At 42.2% G+C, this 21052-nt stretch overlaps 1 protein-coding gene across 1 annotated transcript; it reads right to left on the bottom strand.

Annotated features, from left to right (window-relative positions):
* Positions 1–1015: 1015 nt before the first annotated feature.
* Positions 1016–20663, bottom strand: atxn7l2a (ataxin 7-like 2a). The gene is made up of 10 exons (XM_034868270.1): positions 20427–20663; positions 19327–19395; positions 17611–17950; positions 16065–16321; positions 13702–13784; positions 10358–10569; positions 8311–8488; positions 5985–6106; positions 3116–4076; positions 1016–1350 (listed from the first exon to the last, which is right to left on the bottom strand). The coding sequence occupies exons 1-10, from the start codon at positions 20554–20556 to the stop codon at positions 1333–1335; spliced, it is 2370 nt and encodes a 789-aa protein (XP_034724161.1). The 5' UTR covers positions 20557–20663; the 3' UTR covers positions 1016–1332.
* Positions 20664–21052: the final 389 nt, after the last annotated feature.

Here is a 21052-nt window from a genome sequence, read left to right as displayed (position 1 = left end):
CTAGGTTGATGAACCGGACAGACAGGATAGAGATATGTGATCCGATTAACATGGCCATAGTCAAGCTAATGCTACACACAATGACACTTCCGGTAGTTTTTCACAGTCCGCGCCCAGGTAAAACTGACTTTAACAATCCTCCCACCGGCCTATTTTAAGAATTGAGAATTATTTAATTGCGCAACGGGTATACTTGTAGACTAAAATTAATTAATTTTTCAATAAAAGTACTGTGTAACGTTAGTTCCTGTGGTTGTGTAAAGTAGCTAGCTACTCGTCTAATTTGCATGGGACTTGATATTGACGTCTACATGCTGTCCAGTGCGTTAAAGTAACGCACTGGACAGCATGGCCAGGGCTATTATTTTACCGTCCCACGTCTTCTCACACCACGACTGGTGCAACATGAAGACAGTAGGCTAAACGTCCGAACCGTATGATGCTTCCAGCGCTCTCTGCTGATCGCCCGCACTTCTCCTTCCTGGTTTCAACCCTCGCAACGCCGAAGAGTATTAGAGAAGTGAGATGCTTCACTTCCCTTTCCTGCTGTTCAATGTAATCTTATTTGTAGGCTTATTTAGTTGGATGGTGTTCTAGTTACCTCTTTGCAGCGTGCTCAACGCTGCAGATAGGATGTACCTCTCATGTATTATAACAAGGAAGTATGTATTATCGTTATGAGTGACAAACTATGGCACCATATCAACCAGAGCTGGAATGTAACTGGGCACATATTTTTAAATACATTATTTTAAGAAACACAACAGGCCACTTTTATTACTCTTCAGTAAGTTTTCTTTCCTTCATAGTAAGGTGTTCATTTGGTGGCAGTAGCTCAGTCCATTGGGAGTGGTAGCTGGAGTGATGCCAGTTCACCTCCTGGGCACTACTAAGGTGCTCTTGAGCAAGGCACCAAAGCCCCCTCAGTGAAGAAAATGGAAAACTTAAAGAGAAAAATCAAGTATCGAGAACTTAAATCTATAATATTTAGCCTTAAAAAAACAGGTCACAGAAACCAAGTGTAAAGGACATTTTTAATCCATTTTTATAAACCAACATATTTAATTTAGCAGCGTAACCAAATGGTCTTGAGGTATTTCTAAATCCATACTCTGAATTTCATCCCACCCTCCCACTCCCAATTCTCCCTCAAACATACCAACAGACTGACACATACAGCTGTGATTCACACACCAACACATCCATACTGCACTAACTGTGTGCACACACACAAACACACACACACACACACACACACACTTGAGTCCTGTTGTCTCAGTCTGGGACTGAGCAGAGCTGGCTCCCTCTTAGTGGCTTGTAAGGCAGGCACACTTAATGGTGCAGTTTTGGCTGTGGGACAAAAGAAAAAAATTCAAATAGTTACTTTTTGACAACTGGTCTGCATCGTCATTTCAGAACTAAAAACACAAATCGCACATACATAAGACACACACAGTGTTAGGAAAGTCAAAGAAGCTGAATTAGATACCTGGATAAGACATGTCTTATGTTTAGTTGATGTGTAAGACTCATTTGGCAGAGCTCCAGTAGCAAAATTTGCCAACGTACAATTGGTCAGAATAAGGTTCAGGCTCCGGCGTAGGGTCTGCATCTCCACGTACGTACGGCGTGGACTTACCGCACCATAAATGGGGCTTTACTTTGTTAACTCCAAAAGAGTAACTGTGCCTTGTGGATGAACCGTTACTAGGCCTTTTAATTCCAAACCTACATCTAAAGACGGGACATGCAGCCTCTCTCTATCAGTTGTACCAACTGTTGCCATGGAAAGTTTAAAACAGCTCATAGCTGAAAGAGTGAGTAAGGTGACACATTTTTTACACAAAGTTCATTCCGTTTTTTATGTTTTATAATTAAAAGCAGAACTAATACTGGCCTTATTACTGGCACAATAAGCATCCCACAGACATATGTTGATATATTCTGTATGTAATTCTGATTTCTTTTAAGACATTAAGTAAATTTGTTATAGCATGTCTTTTTTTCTTTAAAACATAATTGTCCACAGACAATCAGTTGTGTGTCTAATGACGGTTTTTAAATAGGTGGTTCTTAAAAGTTGGTGGCTTGCTCCTTTGCAAAGGACAGCAGCTGGATACACAACAGTTATGAATTCCAAATGTGACCCAGTGTCACATCAAAAAGTCAGTAGAAACTTCTAGTACCACTGCTGCCGACGAGTGAGTGTTTCATACGCAAAACATAACCTGTGATCAATCTGACAGGTTGATCAACTTTAAAAACATGGCTCCGCCTCCACCTCCAGTATGCCTGAATTGGACTTTTCACCCCCACCCCTCCTCAACACAGTAACTAATACCCAAGGAGGACACTGAGGATTAAAAAAAACAAAACACAACGGACTCTTCCGAAGAGGCATTTATCTTCACTCCAGTTTTTACGCATGAAGGTTGCTGGATTACATCATGTAAACCGTCATACTGTTTTTTTGGTTTGGTTTCACACCTGGAAAAATCCAAGCGTACCAAATTGCGTCATTACAAATCAGGCAGGAACGTCCAGTCCTCTTCTTGGTTGAATTTGTCTGGGGGCGGGAGCACGAAAGGAAATACAGGAAGAAGGTCCTGTGTTCCGGTCTAGTGGTCAAACCAGCTCATTTTATTAAAATGATCAGACATTGTTTTGCAAGAGACGTTACTACGTCTGCTCCGGTCACCGAGACTTAACTCTGCTCTGCCGGCGTCTGTCTCTAATTTTAGCGGCTGCTGGTTTGACCACGGAGATCCGAGTGAAGGCCGACAAGAGTGACCTCAGTCCGTTTCTGTGATAGAAACTCTACGCTCGGTACGCTTGTTTGGTCCGCTTCTGGGCTTACCAGAGTTGTAATGCCGTGTTCTCACCTGTCCAAACAAACCACACCAGGGAAAACAAACTCTAGCTTGATCCAACCGATCTAAAGGCGGTCGGTGTGAAAACGCCCTTAATAACCTTTGTATCAACTCCTTGACTTGAATGTAACGTTGGCGTTCATTGATATCAACACGTTACATAATAAAGCTTAAACTGCCATGTCATTTTTTCCCCGTCACCCTGTGTGCTGCACAGTTCCTTCTTTTCTCTCCTCCCAACTCACCTTTTGTGTGCCCAGTTTCTTCTCCACGCCCCCAGCCAGCCCCCCGCCCTTGCTGTCCTTCCAGGGGTAAAAGTTCGAGCGTGGGGAGGAGGAGGATGTGGCGGAGCTGGAGGAGGAGGAGGGCAGGCGGTGCGCTGAGGGTTTGGAGGACAGCGAATGCTCCTCCATGCCGCCCCCCTTGCGTTTCTTCACAAGCCCCTGGTGCTCAAAGCCCCTCCCGCTGCCCTGGCCGTGCAGTCCTGAGTCCCCCACGCTGCTCCTGCTGTGGGAGTTGTTGGTGGCGGAGGAGGGGTCTGGGGCTGATGAATGGCCCAGAGGAGTATGGGTCCGTCTGTAAGTCCAGACCGCCTTGGCGGCTGGTGAATGTGACTCTGAGGGGGAGGGCTGGGGGCGGGGTTTGCTGCTGGGAGAAAGCGTGCCATTGGTCTGTCCATGTGTGAGCGGCGAGGAAATGGGGGCTTTAGAAGAAGATGAGGAAGAGGCAGCAGAAGGTGGGCGGCCCCGGTCCTGGAGAATGATGCAGTTCCTGTCGGGGCCTGAATGCTCCCCTTCCTGGGACGGGGCTTTGCGTTTGCGGAGGGCAGCAGCAGCAGCAGCAGCCTCCTCTCGCAGCTTCAGCATCTGCTTGCTGGGCCGCCCCACGGGGTTCTTGGTTCGCCCGGGACCCGGCTGACACACCGCCGCAGGCTTCACTGGTGACCCCAGACGGCCACCACCGGTGCTGCTCCCACTGCCCCCCGAGTTCTCCGACTGTATGGCTGTTGGGGGTCTCACTGGACCACGACTGGAAGAGGAGGATAAGGATGCAGTTTTGAGGGACGAGCTGATGTGGCTTCCTGTGCGGACCTTAGAATGTAGCGACGAGGAGGAGGAAGTGGCAGCTATGGAGGAGGGAGACGAGGAAGTGATGGTCTTGGCCGAGGAAGGTGGAGACTGAAGATCTGTGGCTTGAGGTATTTTCCTGGATTTAAAGATAATACATCCATTAATCAATACATACAAGAGACATCAGATCACAACTCCAGCAAGTCCACGGTATCTTGCCGACTTCTTTGCTTAGATAAGGAATTGTTACTTAAATGTTTTGAAATATGTTTTAATCTATATCTATAATCCTGATTGGAACTATGAAAACATGATTAAAACTCATTTCTGATGACAGTTTAAGTACAGTACAAAAACCATCTGATTACTAACCCGCTAGATAGACTGAAGCACCGATTTTCAAGCAACTACGTGAACAGCAGGGCTCTGATGATCTGAACCCAATTTCTCCAATGAGCTTTTTGCTTATGTGCATGTAAATATAGTCGGTCTCCATCTTACTGCCAATTTTACAGACTCTTCACCACTGCTATTCTGGGCAGCAGAAAACACCATCTGCTTCATCTATTAGTGACTAAGCAGTGGCTTACACTCTAGTTTATCTGCTAGTGTTACCAAAACGCAGGATCCGATATAACTAGCCCTCTTCCTTTTACAGCGGGTGGGAATCTACAAAGAAACCTTATTTGGATAAAGGCGAAAGAGAGTGGTGCCCACGATGGTACAATCCACCAATTATCAGTTGCAACCTAGCATAAAGGAGAATTTTGGGTGATTCCAACACGTAGCTCTGTTATTTCCAAATGTGTTGTGCTGTCAGTAAAGAGAAAAACAAATCGGTGCTGCCTACACTGTGTTATCTTCCTGCTAGAGTTAGCACCCAACAAGCTTAAAGAGGGCAAGTTTTAAACGCGATTTTATCCTCTTAACATGTTCAAAATGTCATAATTAAAAGTGCCTACCCATGTGAAGTGATTCCTTCAGAGTGAACACAGTGAATGTGACTGCAATAGATGTGAAAGAAATACATGAAACTACAACACTGAAAAGGGATTGAGAAATTGAAACATCTTTCATGCATTTCTTTCACACAGATTCACTGTGTTCACTCTGAAGGAATCACTTCACATGGGTAGGCACTTTTAATAATGACAGTTTGAACATGTTAAGAGGCTAAACACATGTTTAAAACTTGCCCTGTTTAAGTCTGTAGGGTGCCAACTCTAGTAGGAGGATAACACGGGGGAGGCAGCACCGATTGGTTTCGTTTTTCTCTCTACTGACAGCGGTCCAAATTTACAAATAACAGAGCTATGTATTGGAATCGACCGGACTTCTCCTTGCTAGATCAGGATGGTAGTGGAACGTGTGTCTGTCATTAAAGCAGCAGTCCATCTGCTACATTGAGCTTAACAACTGTAGTGCAGGCCTGTTGGCTATCTGACTCAGACTTTCCTTTTCAGCATCCGGTCCGGCAGCACCAGGCTCAGGGACAGATTCATACAAGTAAAAAAAAAAACTTCTCAGCCTCCATCCAACAATGTAGTTGGATGGAGGCTGAGAAGTGTTTTTTTTTTACTGGTAATACTTCTATCTGTTGTACCTTTGACAATAAATGACTTGAAACGTAGAGACTTGAATTAGCTCAATATATTGGACAGGAGGCAGAGCCAATTCTGCCCCACTGAAACCCTTTGGTAACCTTGTTGCATTAGTAGTTTCAGCTTATTTTGTTAAACTGATATATTAGTCTGTAAAGAAAATTACTTCAAAATTAGGCATATGGCATCGGTGGTGAAAGTGGTACTGGTGACACCATTAAAACATTTTAAAAACATCCAGCCTTATTTTCAGTCAGATGAAGAGAAGCATTTAGAAAGGGATTTTTTTTTGTCTTTACTACATAAATGCCAGTCACAAAAAAAGTTACCATTTCTATCTTCCTCCTCCTCATCTCCCAGTGTTTTTTTTTTTTTTTTCTTGCAAAGTTAGCAGCACTGAAGCAGCGCAAAGCGGAAAAGGCCAAGCAGGAATGTGATCTTACTTCCAAAGATGGGCGCTGATGTGCTGCTCTAGCATGCTGCTGAGAGCCGACCTCAGGTGATGAAGTCTCCTGTCAAACGTGTAGATGCCGTGACCCAATGCATGGCTGCCAAATGAACATACCTAGAGAGAGAAGGCTCGTTGTAAATCTCTCACAGGCAAGTGTCTCCTCGTGTTATCTGGATCAGCGTTGGGCAGTGGTGATGTCTGACCTCCTGCATTACTCTGTGGTCTCATAGTTACAATCAAATGGTACTGGGGTTTGATGCATAAAACAGAACCAAAGCCTGAACATGTGCATCAAGCAACTTAAAATTAAATAGCTCTGTAAACTGAGAAATACAATTACCCTCCATTAACTTAAGATCATTTATAAATTGTAGAGTGCGGTCTAGGCCTACTCTATCTGTGAAGTGTCTAGAGATAACTTGTTATGATTTGATACTATAAATAAAATTGAATTGAATGCAACAATACATGTTGGTATGTAAAATACCCCATTTTTGTTAAACAAAACCCCAATTCATTTGACACTTTTATCCATAAGAAATGGATTGTGTGTTTTGGGATAACCACTGCCCATACCTTCACTATGATATGGGAGAAATGGAAGTACTGAAATGAAGACAAGACCAAGATAAATCTCTGATAGAAGTGTCAGTAGTTGTCAGGCATGGAAAGCTCCCCCTCTTTACTGCTAAGGACATGCAGGATGGGTTAGCCGGCACTGGAGCGGGGGTGCATGGATCCACCGTGCAGCGTTTGCACAAACATGATTTGCCGTGATCAGCCTTACGAAGATAGCTTCCCAAATTAATAACAATATTATAAAATATTTAGACCTGAACAAGACACAGGTAAAATGGGTCATATTTTTCAAGTCTTCCCATAATTCACCTCCTCCGCAAATAAGGTCATGTTTGTCTGTGATTGGCTGTCAGCAGGAAAAACTACTGGCCTGATTTTCGTGAAATTTTGGAGCGGATCCGAATCGCAGGCCAGACACCAATTATTTGAAATTTAGTTAACATGTGGTGTCGAAAAAAAACCATTAACATTTTCTAGGGAATGTTAGAGCTGCTTGATAATGGGAAAAATAATCATGATTATTTTGGTCAATAGGAAAATCTAATTTATTTAACATGATTACTCATTAACCTTTGGATATAATAGATAGTGTCCAGAGTATAATCTTTTAGTGTTTCTCCTCACAGAAAGAGTCTTTGGATCAGAATAAAAAATGTTTTACTACTGTGAGTCGATTCAGCTTTTACAGATATCCCACATAACTTTCTTTACACAGCTAGTGAACAATTCCAGATACATAACACAATATTGCATCACACATCACATATTCACTCACTATGACCACTACTAGCCTCCTGTCATTACTAAACATTGTGGCTAAAATATGAACAATAATGTCGCCCTTAGGGGGCTTTTTTACTAGCTACTTAATGAAGAATCCAGCACAAAGACAGTACCTTAGAATAACGTTACGTGACTTATGTTGACTAAAAAACTAAATGCTGAGGGGACATTACTATATTTTTTCACGTTGGCTTTGAGCGGTAGGCCTATGCACCCCGCTGGGAAAAGTTTTTAACAGTAAGTAACAATACAGCATGTCGGCCGAGGGAATGGAACGTGAATGCTGGGAGATTTTATGGCTTTGGGAGGGGTGGATATGCGCGTACAGCTCTGCGCATGCAGGTGTCATTCAGAACACAAGACAAAATAAGAGTGTTCTTGTAAAACAGAACATAAAATAATACTCCTTTTTTTCTCAATAATACCATTTTTGTTCGTTTGCCAAAATCAGAATTTAAAATCAAAAATCATTTAATTGAACAGCCCTAGGGTACGCCTTGAAGTCTGCACTCACCAAGCTCCACAGCAGATAACCTTACCAATATCAGTCTTAGTATTTCTTCTCTGGCAGCCAAGATGGATCAAAGCCTGTTCTTTGATGTAAGCTAATGGCAACACTGAAAAATGATAAAATATGCCTAGAGTAGCTCAGAGTTTAGACAGTGTTTTATATGCAGATCAGGTGGACAGCAACACAACTTCAATGGGGGGCCTTGTGTCTGCTTTAAATGCATGTTCTGTTATTTGGATAAGCAATTGTTTTCCAACACAAGAGGCCATAACAACTCGATAAGGTCAATGTTTGCCAGGGCCATATTTCATTTTTGATTTCAAGACTTTTTAAAGCCCGAGGTAAATTGGAATTGTTTAAATACCAATTTAAGCAATTCCAAATTATGGCAGGAGTTCCGTGGTGCTCTTTTTCCATTGTTAAACCCCAAGTACAAAATTCTCACCGCTAGCGGCCTGGGATGTGCAGCAGAAGATGGGAACTCAACGGGCTCCTCTGGTACTTCTGCCTCACTTTCATCACTGGAGATCCGCCCATAAACGAGAGGGGAGGGGGCCCCGAGACTTCCTTCATCCTGCCGCTGCTTCTCCTCCTCTGTGTTGCCCTCCAACGCCGTAGTCCGACTGTGATAACAAATAACATTTTTGCTTTCAATATTGTGTATAGTGGTAAAATACAATATAATGATGCTCAATCTCTCTAATCCTAACCATTAGGTGTCTAACAGACAATCGATTATTGCCTACTGATCGCTGCCTTTTTGTTTTTGGCTGTTTTGTTCAGACAGCTACTTTCAGGAAGTGTCTTTTTAAAGAGCAGATACAATGAAAAAAGGGAGTTCATATCTATCCGACTGCTAGAATTTGTTGAGGAAAACCATGTGCAGCAATACATGTATTAATACTGAGGAGGTGACTCATCGTGATATCGAATCGATTCAAATCGTTGACAGGATAACTGTAACTGAATTGTGACACCAGTAAAGATCCACACCCTACTTAGCATCTGCGCAATGCTACGTCTCTAACATCCAGGAACATGATCTAGTTAGTCCCACTCTGCTGCTGCTTTCATAGGCACACTAATCCAACAGGTCTACAATAAATCCTCTAAATGATGCCTAATATGTTCAGTTTTTGTTGAAAGTGTGATAGAGAGGTGATGATTTAACTGTCGAACCGCCAGAAAACTTGGTATTATCTTTGATAATCACCTCAATTTCGAACAACATATACCTTCTGTTGTCCAATCATGTTTTTTTCCGATTTAGAATCGAAAAGACATTTAAAGATATATTTTTAAAAAACAGGTCATTTTTTTATCCACAACAAACTTAGAAACAGCAACTCATTTATTCATTTCATCCAGGTTGGATTACTGTACTGCACTCTTCTCATGCCTCACACAACAAAACCTCAATAAACCCAGACCAGGTCCAACAGGAGAGAAAACATCATACCGGTTTTAAATTCACTTCATTGGCTTCCAGTCCACGTTAAGAGTGTATTTTTAAAACGATTCCTTTTGAATGATCACAGGCTTGTAGGGTGTTAGCTCTATGATATATAGCTGAGTGCAACCTGAGACCCTCTGGCAGGCCATTCCTCCGTTCAAAGCTGAATTCCACAAGACTGGGCCTTGTGTGTTCGGAGATCAGGGAAGCCAAAACACTGGTTTCTTTTAAAGGTCCCATGGCATGAAAAGTTTCCCTTTATGAGGTTTTTTTAACATTATTATGAGTTCCCCCACCCAGATCCTTTACATGACCGTGTATAAAACGCTGTAAAATAAAAACCATAACAGCTAAAAGATGAATTCTTTTTTTTTTGCACCAGAAAGCTAAGGCTTTGGTCTTTCTTGTCATCACGTTGTACGCTCGGGACGGCATCACGTTACAAGACATCCGGTGCTTAACTGCAGGCGGATCATTTCTATTGCAGATGAAAGTATTAAAAAAAAACTCACACTCATAAAAATGAGCATATCTCAAAAACTAAAACATGTACATAGTTCAAATATTAAGAAATATTTTGTTTCTTTATATTGGAATCTTTTGGATCAATGTTTAGTGTGTTTCTTTTGTTGAATTTGCTGAAAACACAAGTGCAATACTTTAAATATTATGGTTTGTTGACTTGCATAACCTTTTAGCTTAGGTTATACTGATTTTAGGGATATGAAGCATTTGAAGATACTCCAAGAAATGACATCACAAAATGCAAAGATACTAATTTAGGCACTGGCGGATCCAATCTATTGCAAAGTTCAGTGTATACTTTGTAAAAATACAAATTCTAAAACACCCACGTTTTAGGTTGTGATTACCTGTTTTAACCAGACCTGACAAATGATTGTAACACAGAACAAAATATCTATTTTTTTTATACAAATCTGATCAAATTCATTTGAAGACGAAGGGTTAAGAAAGCCATGGCTGCCACCACAGATGCTGGTATATTCATCACTAGCTAGCTTTAGCAAAGTTGACTAACCTGAAAGCAGGGAGGCTGGCCAGAGGTCTCCTGCAGTGTGGAGCCCCAGCCTGCTCCCTGGGGGCCTCTGGGCTGGGCGATCGTCCACTTGAGGAGCCTCCCTCCAGGGATTGGGCCCCTTTCTCACGAACCTTGGTCTTTAGTTCTGCTACTAGTTGGTCAAAGTTTTTACTGCGGCCAGTCACTTTTCTTCGCTGGTGGATGGAGTGGATCTGAGGAACAGGACACAGGCAATTAGTCACTTTATTTCAGTTGACTTAATTTCAATGCTTCCACGCAGCACTGCTGTGACTGCCACCCTGCTGCAGGATGCCACTCACAACCTGCACCAAAGGCTACAGGTTCCACTTCCTCTAATGTCTTCATGTAGCCAGATATACTTAACCTGATGCACCAGATGGTTTGTTGTACAGGAAAAAGACCAGTACATAAAAAAAAAAAAAACTGTCAAGTGACTGGATGAACCTTCTGTCTAGCAAACTTTTGCAGAGGCCAGTCGGGAGAAGATGTAAAACATAATTTCCATTGATAAAAGCCTACAGTAAAGTTATTGGCTCTTCCTTCAAAGAAGAAATACTCTCCAGTTCTGACATAACTGCTATGCTATTGCCATCATGAGCCGCCACTGCTGTGTTGTCACACACACTCCTAAACACGCCTGTGGCTGCCAGTGGCTCCTCACACCGGTTACCAATGACACACCACAAGCCGTGAAGGCAAGCGGAAGAAGTTCCACCATCGTTAACTCCGACAGCAGCACAAAATGACAGAGTAACAGATGACCACTCTCTCCTTTGTGTGACAACAGCAACTGTTCATTCAAACCAACAATGGCAAACGTGCAGGGAACAGACAGCTCATCCAATTACCTGCCAGATATGTCTTAAATTGCTTACCTTTTCCCAAACAGTTTCCAAGGACGGCTTCTCAGGTGGTTGTTTGTAACACAGCATATAGTGCATCAGGTTAGCGGGATGGTGGGGATTGTAAAGAACTTTTAGTTTGGTATAAGCTCAGGAGACTTCAGTGGTTTCATTTTCTATAGTGATTTTTCATTTTTGGCACCGCAAACAAAGCTGTTAAGGTGTCTTCAGCCAGTTCCTCCCATAGTTAAAGCAATTGTAAGTCGCTTTGGATATAAGGGTCAGCTAACTGACATGTAACGTAATGCAAAGAAATCAGTCTGCACACCGGGGAATTTTCTCTCAGAAAACTAATCCATTCATTTTAAATACTTTTGGCAAAGTCTCAAGAGATTACATTTACGACATGAGTACATGATGTTATCATTGAAATTATGTATCAGCCTTGCTTTTAAAACACCACTCTCATTTCCATCATTCTAAATAAATAGTTAGAATTGATTACATGACATTTCTTTCCAGGTAGCAGGTGGATAAGAAAATACATCCACCCACTGAGAGTCTGTTCACCTACAGAGCAGGTATAAGATGCAGACTGTTGTCTTTCCCGTCACTCATGCCATTTCCTGTTAATCAGGTCATCCTGTCTCTACTCGGCTGGATGTGGCCTCTCACAGTCACTTCCTCCTTCACACACACACACACACACACACACACACACACACACACACACACACACACACACACACACACACACACACACACACACACACACACACACACACACACACACACACACACACACACACACACACACACGCCACCATATAAGGACTCTTCCTGTTCTGGGAGCCATTTTCACCACTCAGTATCAGTCAGTGTTCATCAGTAACTCAGAGCACCGACTGCAGTTCAATTCATTTGAAAACATGATTGTTTTCAAATGATCTCACATTATTGATCTCGCATTATTGTTGTCACTCTTTTTACGTTGCTTATTCAATGGGGATTTTTGACTTCTTCAATGTAGGACTGAACCCCTATCCCATCTTGTAATTATAAACATTTCAGTGAGATCATTTAAAGATATCGAACAATGGGATCACACTGCTTTATGGGCCAATTGGTAGACAAGGATCCTGGCATTCCCTGTTTAATGTAACCAACTGTCAAGTCATCTGGTGTGATATAATAAATAACATTCAGAACAACTTTTAAAGCCCTGGTGAATGTTTAATAAACCCAACTAGTACAAGTATCTCTACACAAAGCAGAGTGAGTGGTACCAAAGTACTGCATGATCCTAAAAAGACAGGAGAATATCCAACATGCAACTCCAACATAAACACTTCTTTTTTTAAGATCAAGTTTAAGTCATAAACCTATGTTGTCAGATCAATAGTACATTTCAAAGAGAAATGTTGGCATACATCTGTGAATCAGTGCAAATGTGGTAATGTTTGGCATGGATTGATATACTGTCATAATGCTGATACTGGCCAATTAGAGCTTTAAAAAGTGAATAGGTCACTGGTAGTTTAAATGACATTCGGGGGATCATTTCTGTCTATATATGTGTAGGCGGATGACAAAGGAATTCAAGGGAAAACCTGCATGAGTGCACATATAATGAATGCAGGTGCCTTCATGCAGGAGAGGGCTTGTTGAAAAATTTGGTAAGTATTTATATTTTATGCTTTAGACAAGCTGGTGTTGCAACACCACCTTACTAACACCCTGTTAGGGTGTTTTTACAGTAATTTGTCCATCACCTCAAGAAACTATGAAATAAGTAAACTACAAATGACTCTTTTTCTTAAAAGAAAAAACAAAAGATTTATACTGAACTCTTAAAGAAAAAAGGAAATCCCCATTGTCTAAAAATATTCACAAGTCAAAATGTTATCAGTGCATCCTTGGAAGAAAGAGTTTTTGCCTGGGACCTACTATGCATGACTAACAATAATAAATACATTAGCATGGAAATAAATGGGCACTCCTTGTCAACTTAAATGATAATGATACAAATATTACTTTAACTAGTCTTCATAGTACACCCAATATCTAACTTTCTTAGAAAAATGACAACTAATAGCAGTCATGAAATACTTCAAGATTATTGAAATCCTAGGACTGCCAATGGTCAATATATTGTGACACTGCTGTCTTGTTACGTCATCTCTTCTTTACCATGGACATATTTCTGTTTCCTGTTGACTATCTGTCGAAAGGCACAAAACCAAAAATATCATCGGCTTTGTTGGCGGTTGTCTGAGAAACGAAGATGCCACAAACTCAACCTACATTCCCGCTCTAACGTGTACTGATTGGGTCAAAAGCAAAGGATCCTGAAATTTAAACCTTTAACTGAGCAACCAGGAAAATTGAGAGAACAAAAGAAATAAGAAAGAAAAAAAGGAAGTGAGAATCTGAGGCCCAATAGGCAGTAGTCTGTGGAAGGGGAGAGTGTTTGGGGCTTACATTGCATGTCAGGAGGCGAGTGCAGACCTTCTTCCTATCAGGGTCAAGGACGCCGCAGTGTTTGTCCAAGTCACACTCCCTCTCTGAGGAAACACAGAGAGCATCTCAGCTACAACATCACACAGCAAACATCGAATCAAAACATGGTAACATCTCGATGCCCCCACATTGTGCTGTCAATAAGGCCAACAAACAACCCAAAAAACTGACATTTCATATACAGTATACATTCACCAGAATGAGTTGCACAAACGGGAATTTCAGCCACCTAGCTGTTTTTGACCACTTGACACCTTGTATATGCAGCCAGGTTTTCCCAGAGGTATATAGGCAAACATACAATTCTATTTTAATCAACACAGTATAACAACGACCTCTACACGCAGATCCACAACCCGAGGCGTCTTTTTAGAAACTTTTTTGAAAACTCAAGCGCAATAAACTCGCTGTTTTCTCGTCTGCTCCAGGTACATCCCTATAGTGTATTACATTACATACACTGCTACGTGTAACTACATACTACTGTGAGGGGAACTTGCAATCTTAGTTGCAGGTGTTTGGGTCACACCTGCAGGAACACGTCCGGTTGTGTAGTACTTGGTTAAGAAGGCTTTAGCTGCGATTTTTTTTTCACGGTACAAAGTCCGTGCTTCATACTCCGTTGCAGTCTGTCTCTGGGTGTAGCGGACTGTAGAGAGGCAGCAACAGGAGAGCACGGATGCGGAGGCTCCAGAGCTCCGTAAATGCTGACCAATCAGAACAGACTGGGCTTTGGGCGTGATGACAGGCGCTCCAACAGGCAATGGGCAGTATGAGAAAAATTGTGTTTTGTGAACATGAAAGCATGTAAACATGCTCTACTAGAAATACAGGTATGAACCTGAAAACGGTTTATAATAATAGGTCTCCTTTAAACAGCCAAAGTCAGGGACAAGCAAAGATAAGCGAAAACAGCCCGAGACATTTCCATTGTGCATTTTGTATTTGGTTTTTAAAACTACATTGTGTAATAATTTCTCCCATCTAGCAGTGAAATTGTATATGACAACCTACTGAATTTCACTTTCTAACCCCACCCCCCATTCAAACTCCTGCGGTGGCCAAACCCAAAATTAGCGACGACTTCATCCGTGAGTGTCCCAACCAGCGTAATAATAGTTTGACGTTATTTTAGTACCATTTCATTGCTAACATCAGATATCAAGTTCTCATACATACGCAAGCTGATGAGTTAAGTATCAGTGCAATTGTTATTATGTATATTGATATTAATAGTGAGGCGATGTTTACAGCGTAGGAGAGAAGTCACGGAGGTTTGTGTGTTTAATATACTTCTCTGCAGTATGAAAAAGGTCAATGAAACCAAAATTGGCTTAGTATTTCCATGGTTACACGCAGCAGTTCTACCTGTAGCTGGTCTGTGTTACAACTGCAAGATGACGCAAGACAATTGAAAACCAATTGATTATTTGATTAATCTTTGCAGCTCCAAAGTACATTACTAAATGTATTCCATTTTTAGACAGGACAACAGGTGTTGTACCTGGACAAGAAGGTATAAAAAGAGAACAAGAGGGGCAAGAAGTTTTAAAGCATTTATATAAACATGTACAAATGTGTCTAAAGCCCTTCTTGTGTAAGCAAAAACGCTAAACATTTTCTGGCAGCGCAAAACATTTGTATTTAGCGTTTTTGCATACACAAGATCCCAGGGCTACGCGAGGTGTAAAAACACACACACCCTTATCATTTCAGTGAGACCACTTAGTTGTGTCACAGCACATTCGTTCCTATGATCCTATTGGTTGCCCGGTTGAGGTGGTTGTAGCTTACCTGCGTCACCTGAGACACGTGTTTCTGAAGAGCGGTGTGGCGTATTTTTTTCTTCTTGTCCTCATCAAGTTGTGTCTATGTTTTGTCTGCATCTTAAATGTCTACAAATCGAATAGATCTACCAACCAAATGTCGACACTGAATAGCACCAAACCACGGAGCGGGCAAGCCGGCCAATGAGCGAAGAAACGCCAAGACAATTACACTCATTTTACCTGCAGCCTGGAATAAACGAGTGTTTAGCAAATGTACGGGCAAGCCAAACTTGAAAGCCCTACACAAGTTTTGCATATGTTGTGCCAGTTGGTACAGTGGGGATGCAGAAAATTTTTTCTGGTAGATGGCCTAGTATAAGACTTTTGAATCAATCAGTGGAAGATTTACGGTGTGATTTTCAGCTGGTTTCCAAGAAATAGGACTATACTTATTTGGCAGATAAAAATGATAAGTAGATCACACTACATGAGAAGTATCCATTGTTTAACTGCTTACTTTTTCCACATTACCCAAATGGCTCCATTTGTACTCACTGGAGGCCACTTTGTTGTAGGGTCTGGGGATGCGGTGGCCTGGCAACGCAGAGGCCAGAGAAGAGTCCTTCCGCTGGCTCTGGGTGGGGGACCTTTCACTGTGTGGAGGCCTAGCAGGCGGGGTGCCTCCGTGTGGCCAGGGTGGATCTCTGAGTGATGGAGGTGGAGAGCTGATTGGAGGCTCCAGAGGTGGCGGCTGCTTGAATACTGATGATTCTGTGTGGCTGCTGTGGGAGGACTTCTCCAGCGGGGAATGTCTGGGTGACGGAAGAGAAAGAGCAAGTCCAAAATTAGTATCATGGCCCAAATTTTAACAACACAGGCACAAATTATGATATGTTAACAGCTAGTTTTATTCTAAAGCTGTAAAAAACTATTGCTTGTTTAAAGTTATTGTTTTGCTTTGACCTGATTGGCTGAGTCAGAAAACCAGTTCACATTCATTGAGTGCATCTGTTCAGGACATCAGTATTTAAACTGATGGACTTCCCCTGTTAGGTCCTTTACTTAGTGCATTAAAAAATGTAAAGCTCTTTGAGGCTGGACACTAGCTCCAATGCATACTTAACCAGCCATTATATTATAGTTGTAATCAAAAACGTATGCCCCCAAAATTGTGAGAAAAATTGTAGAATTGATATTAATTTCCTAGATTGTAGGGCATTAAATAGCTACTAACATAAATAAAAAGCAGTCAAATCTGACACCCATTTTTATATTGTGATTATGAAATGGAAAACATAATGATGTAAAAATGTAATGGTCCATAACTGTGTAAAAAGTGTAAAAAAGACAAGTTGTAGTCTTACTGGGGTTGTGTGGTGAACTACTTGTTGGCCTTCCAGACCGAAGTTACTTTTGCCGCTCATAAAATAGTCGGGCACAAAATTTTCCAAAAAACCGCAACTTGTACTTTTTTTTAATTATTATTTTTTAAAATTGGTAACACTTGTGTGCCTATTTTTTATTTTATTTTGGAGAACAAGCACATAACATAGCTGCACGGTTATGTTTTTTTTGTAAGTTCTGATACACATTAGCAATTTCCCAACACATTACCGGTATGTAAATTATTGTAAACATGAATTTGACAAGCAAATTCTTGCAAAAGTCATATATTTTGGCAATTGTGGTAGGCTCTGGCTTGGAGTCAGAAGAGATCAGAGAGTTTTAAGGTTGTGATGGTGCTCGAGGGAGGTGTACAGGGCGCGGTCTCACACATATGGCAAACAAAATTAGGCTACACATACACAAACAGACAGACCTGCTAAATTTCTCACCATGTTTTTTGGTCAAACTCTGGAGAATTACTTAATTCAATTTTGTTCTTGGCATTTTATAAAAACTATTTCCAGCCCCATACACAAACATACCCAAAGCTTTTAAAATTGTAAAAAAACTAAATAAGTTCTGCATTAGTAAACCAAAACACAGGACTATACGCCATTCTTTGAAGCTTGTGTCTACTTTCTAAGGGAAGTATTATTCTGTGACCTCTAAGCTTTGATTAGAGCTTTCTCCCCAACTTGCCCCGCTCTGTTCTTACCGTACTCCATCTTTGGAGTTCTTGGAGTGTCTGTACTGGGGTGGGGTGGAAGGCGAAGGTGGGGCTGCCCGTAGTTGCCCGACCCCCTGGCCTCGACCTTCCCAGGAAGAAGCAGAAGCAGTATTGGTCCCATGGGAAGGAGAATGGCTGTGGTGGGGCCTCTGTTGGGGCTGGGGTGCTGGGGTGGGAGAGCGCAGCCGGGCATAGAGCTTGGCCAGAGGGCCGTGCCGTCGCTCACAGTGCTTTTCAAATGCCTGCGGCTTTACTACTTGGCCACAGTGGCTGCACACCACCAGGTAGAAGTCATCATGGCCGGGGTAGAGGCCAAAGATTGACATGTCTTGAAAGAGAGGGGAGAGGAGTGTTAAGGAGAGGAAATACAATGGACACACACACACACACATATTAGACTGCAGAGGACGTAAGATGACAATGTCCCTATGTGGGGCAGGCAGGATAATGCTGCATTATGAAAAGACGGTAGATCGTCTCACTTAAAAGTGCCGTTAGAGTAGGACTACACTGGTACACGTGGACGGATATATTGGCACCATTGCACGAGTATTTGGTCTCAGCAATTCTTTATTTCCCTGTTAATACTCCATTACAAAATTCGGAACGAAAGGGTGTCTTATATGAAAATATGCAAAGGTGCCAATACTTTCAGCCTTGACTGACTGAGACTGACCAGGGAAATTTGTTTTTGGCTTATTAATGCCATCTGGTAACTCACAGGGTTCCCAACTTCCTGGATTCGGACATTATCAACTAGGAAATACCTGCAGTTATCTACAGGTAATAATATATTACCTTTTATATAAATAACAACTACATTGAACAAATGGTGTTACATGAGCCGTTTACTAGGTACTTGTGAAATGCAATGGCTGTGTTTTAGATTTTCCTTCTTGTGCTATGGTTTTCCTCACATAGACCAAAGCTCTCAAGGCTAGGTTAAACTGTGACTAATTTGCCTAAGTGTGAATATTTGCCTGCCTATTCAAGGTGTACCCCACCTCATGCCCAATGTGTTAATGTGTTGACTCCAGCCCCCACACCCCTAAAAAATAATAAGAAAGTACAGGTAATGGATAAGATGGATGGATGGATATTGATCTGGCAATGTTGGGCTTTCTGCAAAACACAACATGAAACAAATCCCTTATTAGATTAAAACATAATATGGGAAAACAGACAGAATAGAAAACTTCAATTATAAACTTTAAATCAACACAAATGTGTGGACCCCAGTTCACTCTTTTAATCATCACCTTGTTTTGGGCTGTTTTTGCCATGTGATGAAGATGCAGCATCAGTGTGAGAAGGGGCACATACTTACTGTACACACACATAACACCAAGGTACTTCTTTTGATTCATCATGTCATGCTCTGACACGCACACACATAAAGGGGGAGTGACTGTCGGACAGCTGCTGCTATAGACAGCCACATTGGGTTCCAGATGGTGCCTAATCACAACACTTCTCGGCTTTAATACTTGCCCTGGTCACTGCAAACCAGTACCCTTAAATTCTGTTAGGGCAAGGATGGAACTCAAAGAGAAGCTGAGGCACAGTTCATTGAGGCATCGTAGGCCAATGTGCATGCACAGTATGGCAAGTGCACACGCACAAGACTACAGTTTACAGTTGCTTTCTTGTTTTCAGATGTACCAAACTCCACTATGTCTTTTAGATGATAGTGTGCAGACTTACCCTCCTTACTGAGTGACATGGCCTCGGCGGCCTTTTTGCCATACTTGCTGCAGTCGTCCACATCAGGCCCTAAAACACACATTACATTCATGCACACGTTCAATATGCCCCATGAGAGGTGAGATGTTCCTAGGAAGTTGTATGTCAGGTTCATCAGCAAGACAATTCCCAACACCACACATTCTGCACATAACAGGCCCTTAAGTTGTGTTATATAAAGGACTGATATACAGGTCAACTGCTTCTCTGTTGACTAATCAATTTGGTTCTAGTAATTTTTGTCAATTTTCTAACGACAATAAGTAGCTAAAGGTATTGTGAGGTGGAGGACTTTGTTTGATAATTATGGACAAAGTAGCACTTGGAAGGTATGGCACACAATGAGTGAGCTCACATACTTAAAGATGGGAAGGGCAAGAGCACTTTTGGGGCAGACTTTACACACTAGATTTCCTGTCGCATACAGAAATGTTATCAATTAAATGTAGTCGGTGACGCTGGCAATCAAAAGGCAAACATTGAAATGAAGCGAAAAGAACTGAGTAACCTTAGCTCATATCAAAGGCTGGGCCAGCATTTACATGGTGGCAACAGCATCAGACTCATCCGTCACCGGTGTCTACTCTCAACCCTCCTGCTGCTAGCATCAGCATGCTAACGCTAACTGCCTAGTCGTCAATGGCTAGCCTGGCTTGCTTGCTAGCTAGCTAAGCTAGCCTAGCTTTCCAAGGCAAGAAGTTGCTCGCCCAACCATCCACACTAGCCTCTTCCGCTCTGATGCCACCGCTGCCCGGCTGGTTTCACTAGCATGCAACGCAACCACTAAACGCTGGCAGCTTGTTTCATGGCGACCGCGGTAAACCAAACACTCTAATGGCTAGCTATATCTTAATAACTATCACTTATTTTTTTCTTGAAGACAACGTATGCAGTGGGACCAGGGAGAGAGCAACATGTTACCCACCCAGCACTAGGACCCGGCAGGGTCTTTGTTTGGGTAACATGGTTAGCTCTGTCCTCCGTTTCCGCGAAAATAAACCCCGGTGCTTTGGTTAAATGGCTTTGTAGCTGCCAGTATTTGCGTCAATGGGCTTCCTTACCGTCCGCCGCTGTCACACCGGCCCACTCGGCCCAGGCAGTCCAGTTTTGACCCACAAAATCATCGAGGCTAGGCACCCGCCGATCCAGAGCAGCCATTACTTTTACTGCGCGTTCACGCACCGCCATCATCACTGCGCGGCAAGCAACTTACGTCATATGTCGCGCTCTCGACAGGATGGGAACTTCCTGCGTGCGCGTTCTTGGGACACCCACACAAACTGAAAGACAGAACACTGGAACAGACATCTTTAGATGATATACTTTTTTTTTTTTTTTTTTTTTTTTTTAATTTTCTGACCACTTCTAAATATTAATACTGTGTGGTTCATTAGTCTCAAAACACAAAGGCGTGAAGAATGAATGGCTGGAAGTTAAGAAAAGCCAATTTTTCTCATTTGAATATTGAAAAGAAACACAGGCCCTTCCCAACTGAAGTGTAGACACAAGACAAAGGTCAGGTTCCAACTTACACCACCATGATCTGCTGCACCCTTATGTTGTCTGCAGTTCTTCAGGTCCTCAGATCTCCCTCAGGTCCCCAGGGCTTACTGACTGTTCTCCAGTATGTGTGGAACGCTTTGCCTCGTGTTTTAAGACTGGCTCTGCTGATATTTAAAAAAAGTCA

The sequence above is a fragment of the Etheostoma cragini genome, chromosome 4 (genome assembly GCF_013103735.1).
Source record: "Etheostoma cragini isolate CJK2018 chromosome 4, CSU_Ecrag_1.0, whole genome shotgun sequence".
In the NCBI taxonomy this organism is placed as follows: domain Eukaryota; kingdom Metazoa; phylum Chordata; class Actinopteri; order Perciformes; family Percidae; genus Etheostoma; species Etheostoma cragini.
Note: the sequence above shows the minus strand (reverse complement) of the source record. Positions and strands in the feature narration are given on the sequence as shown.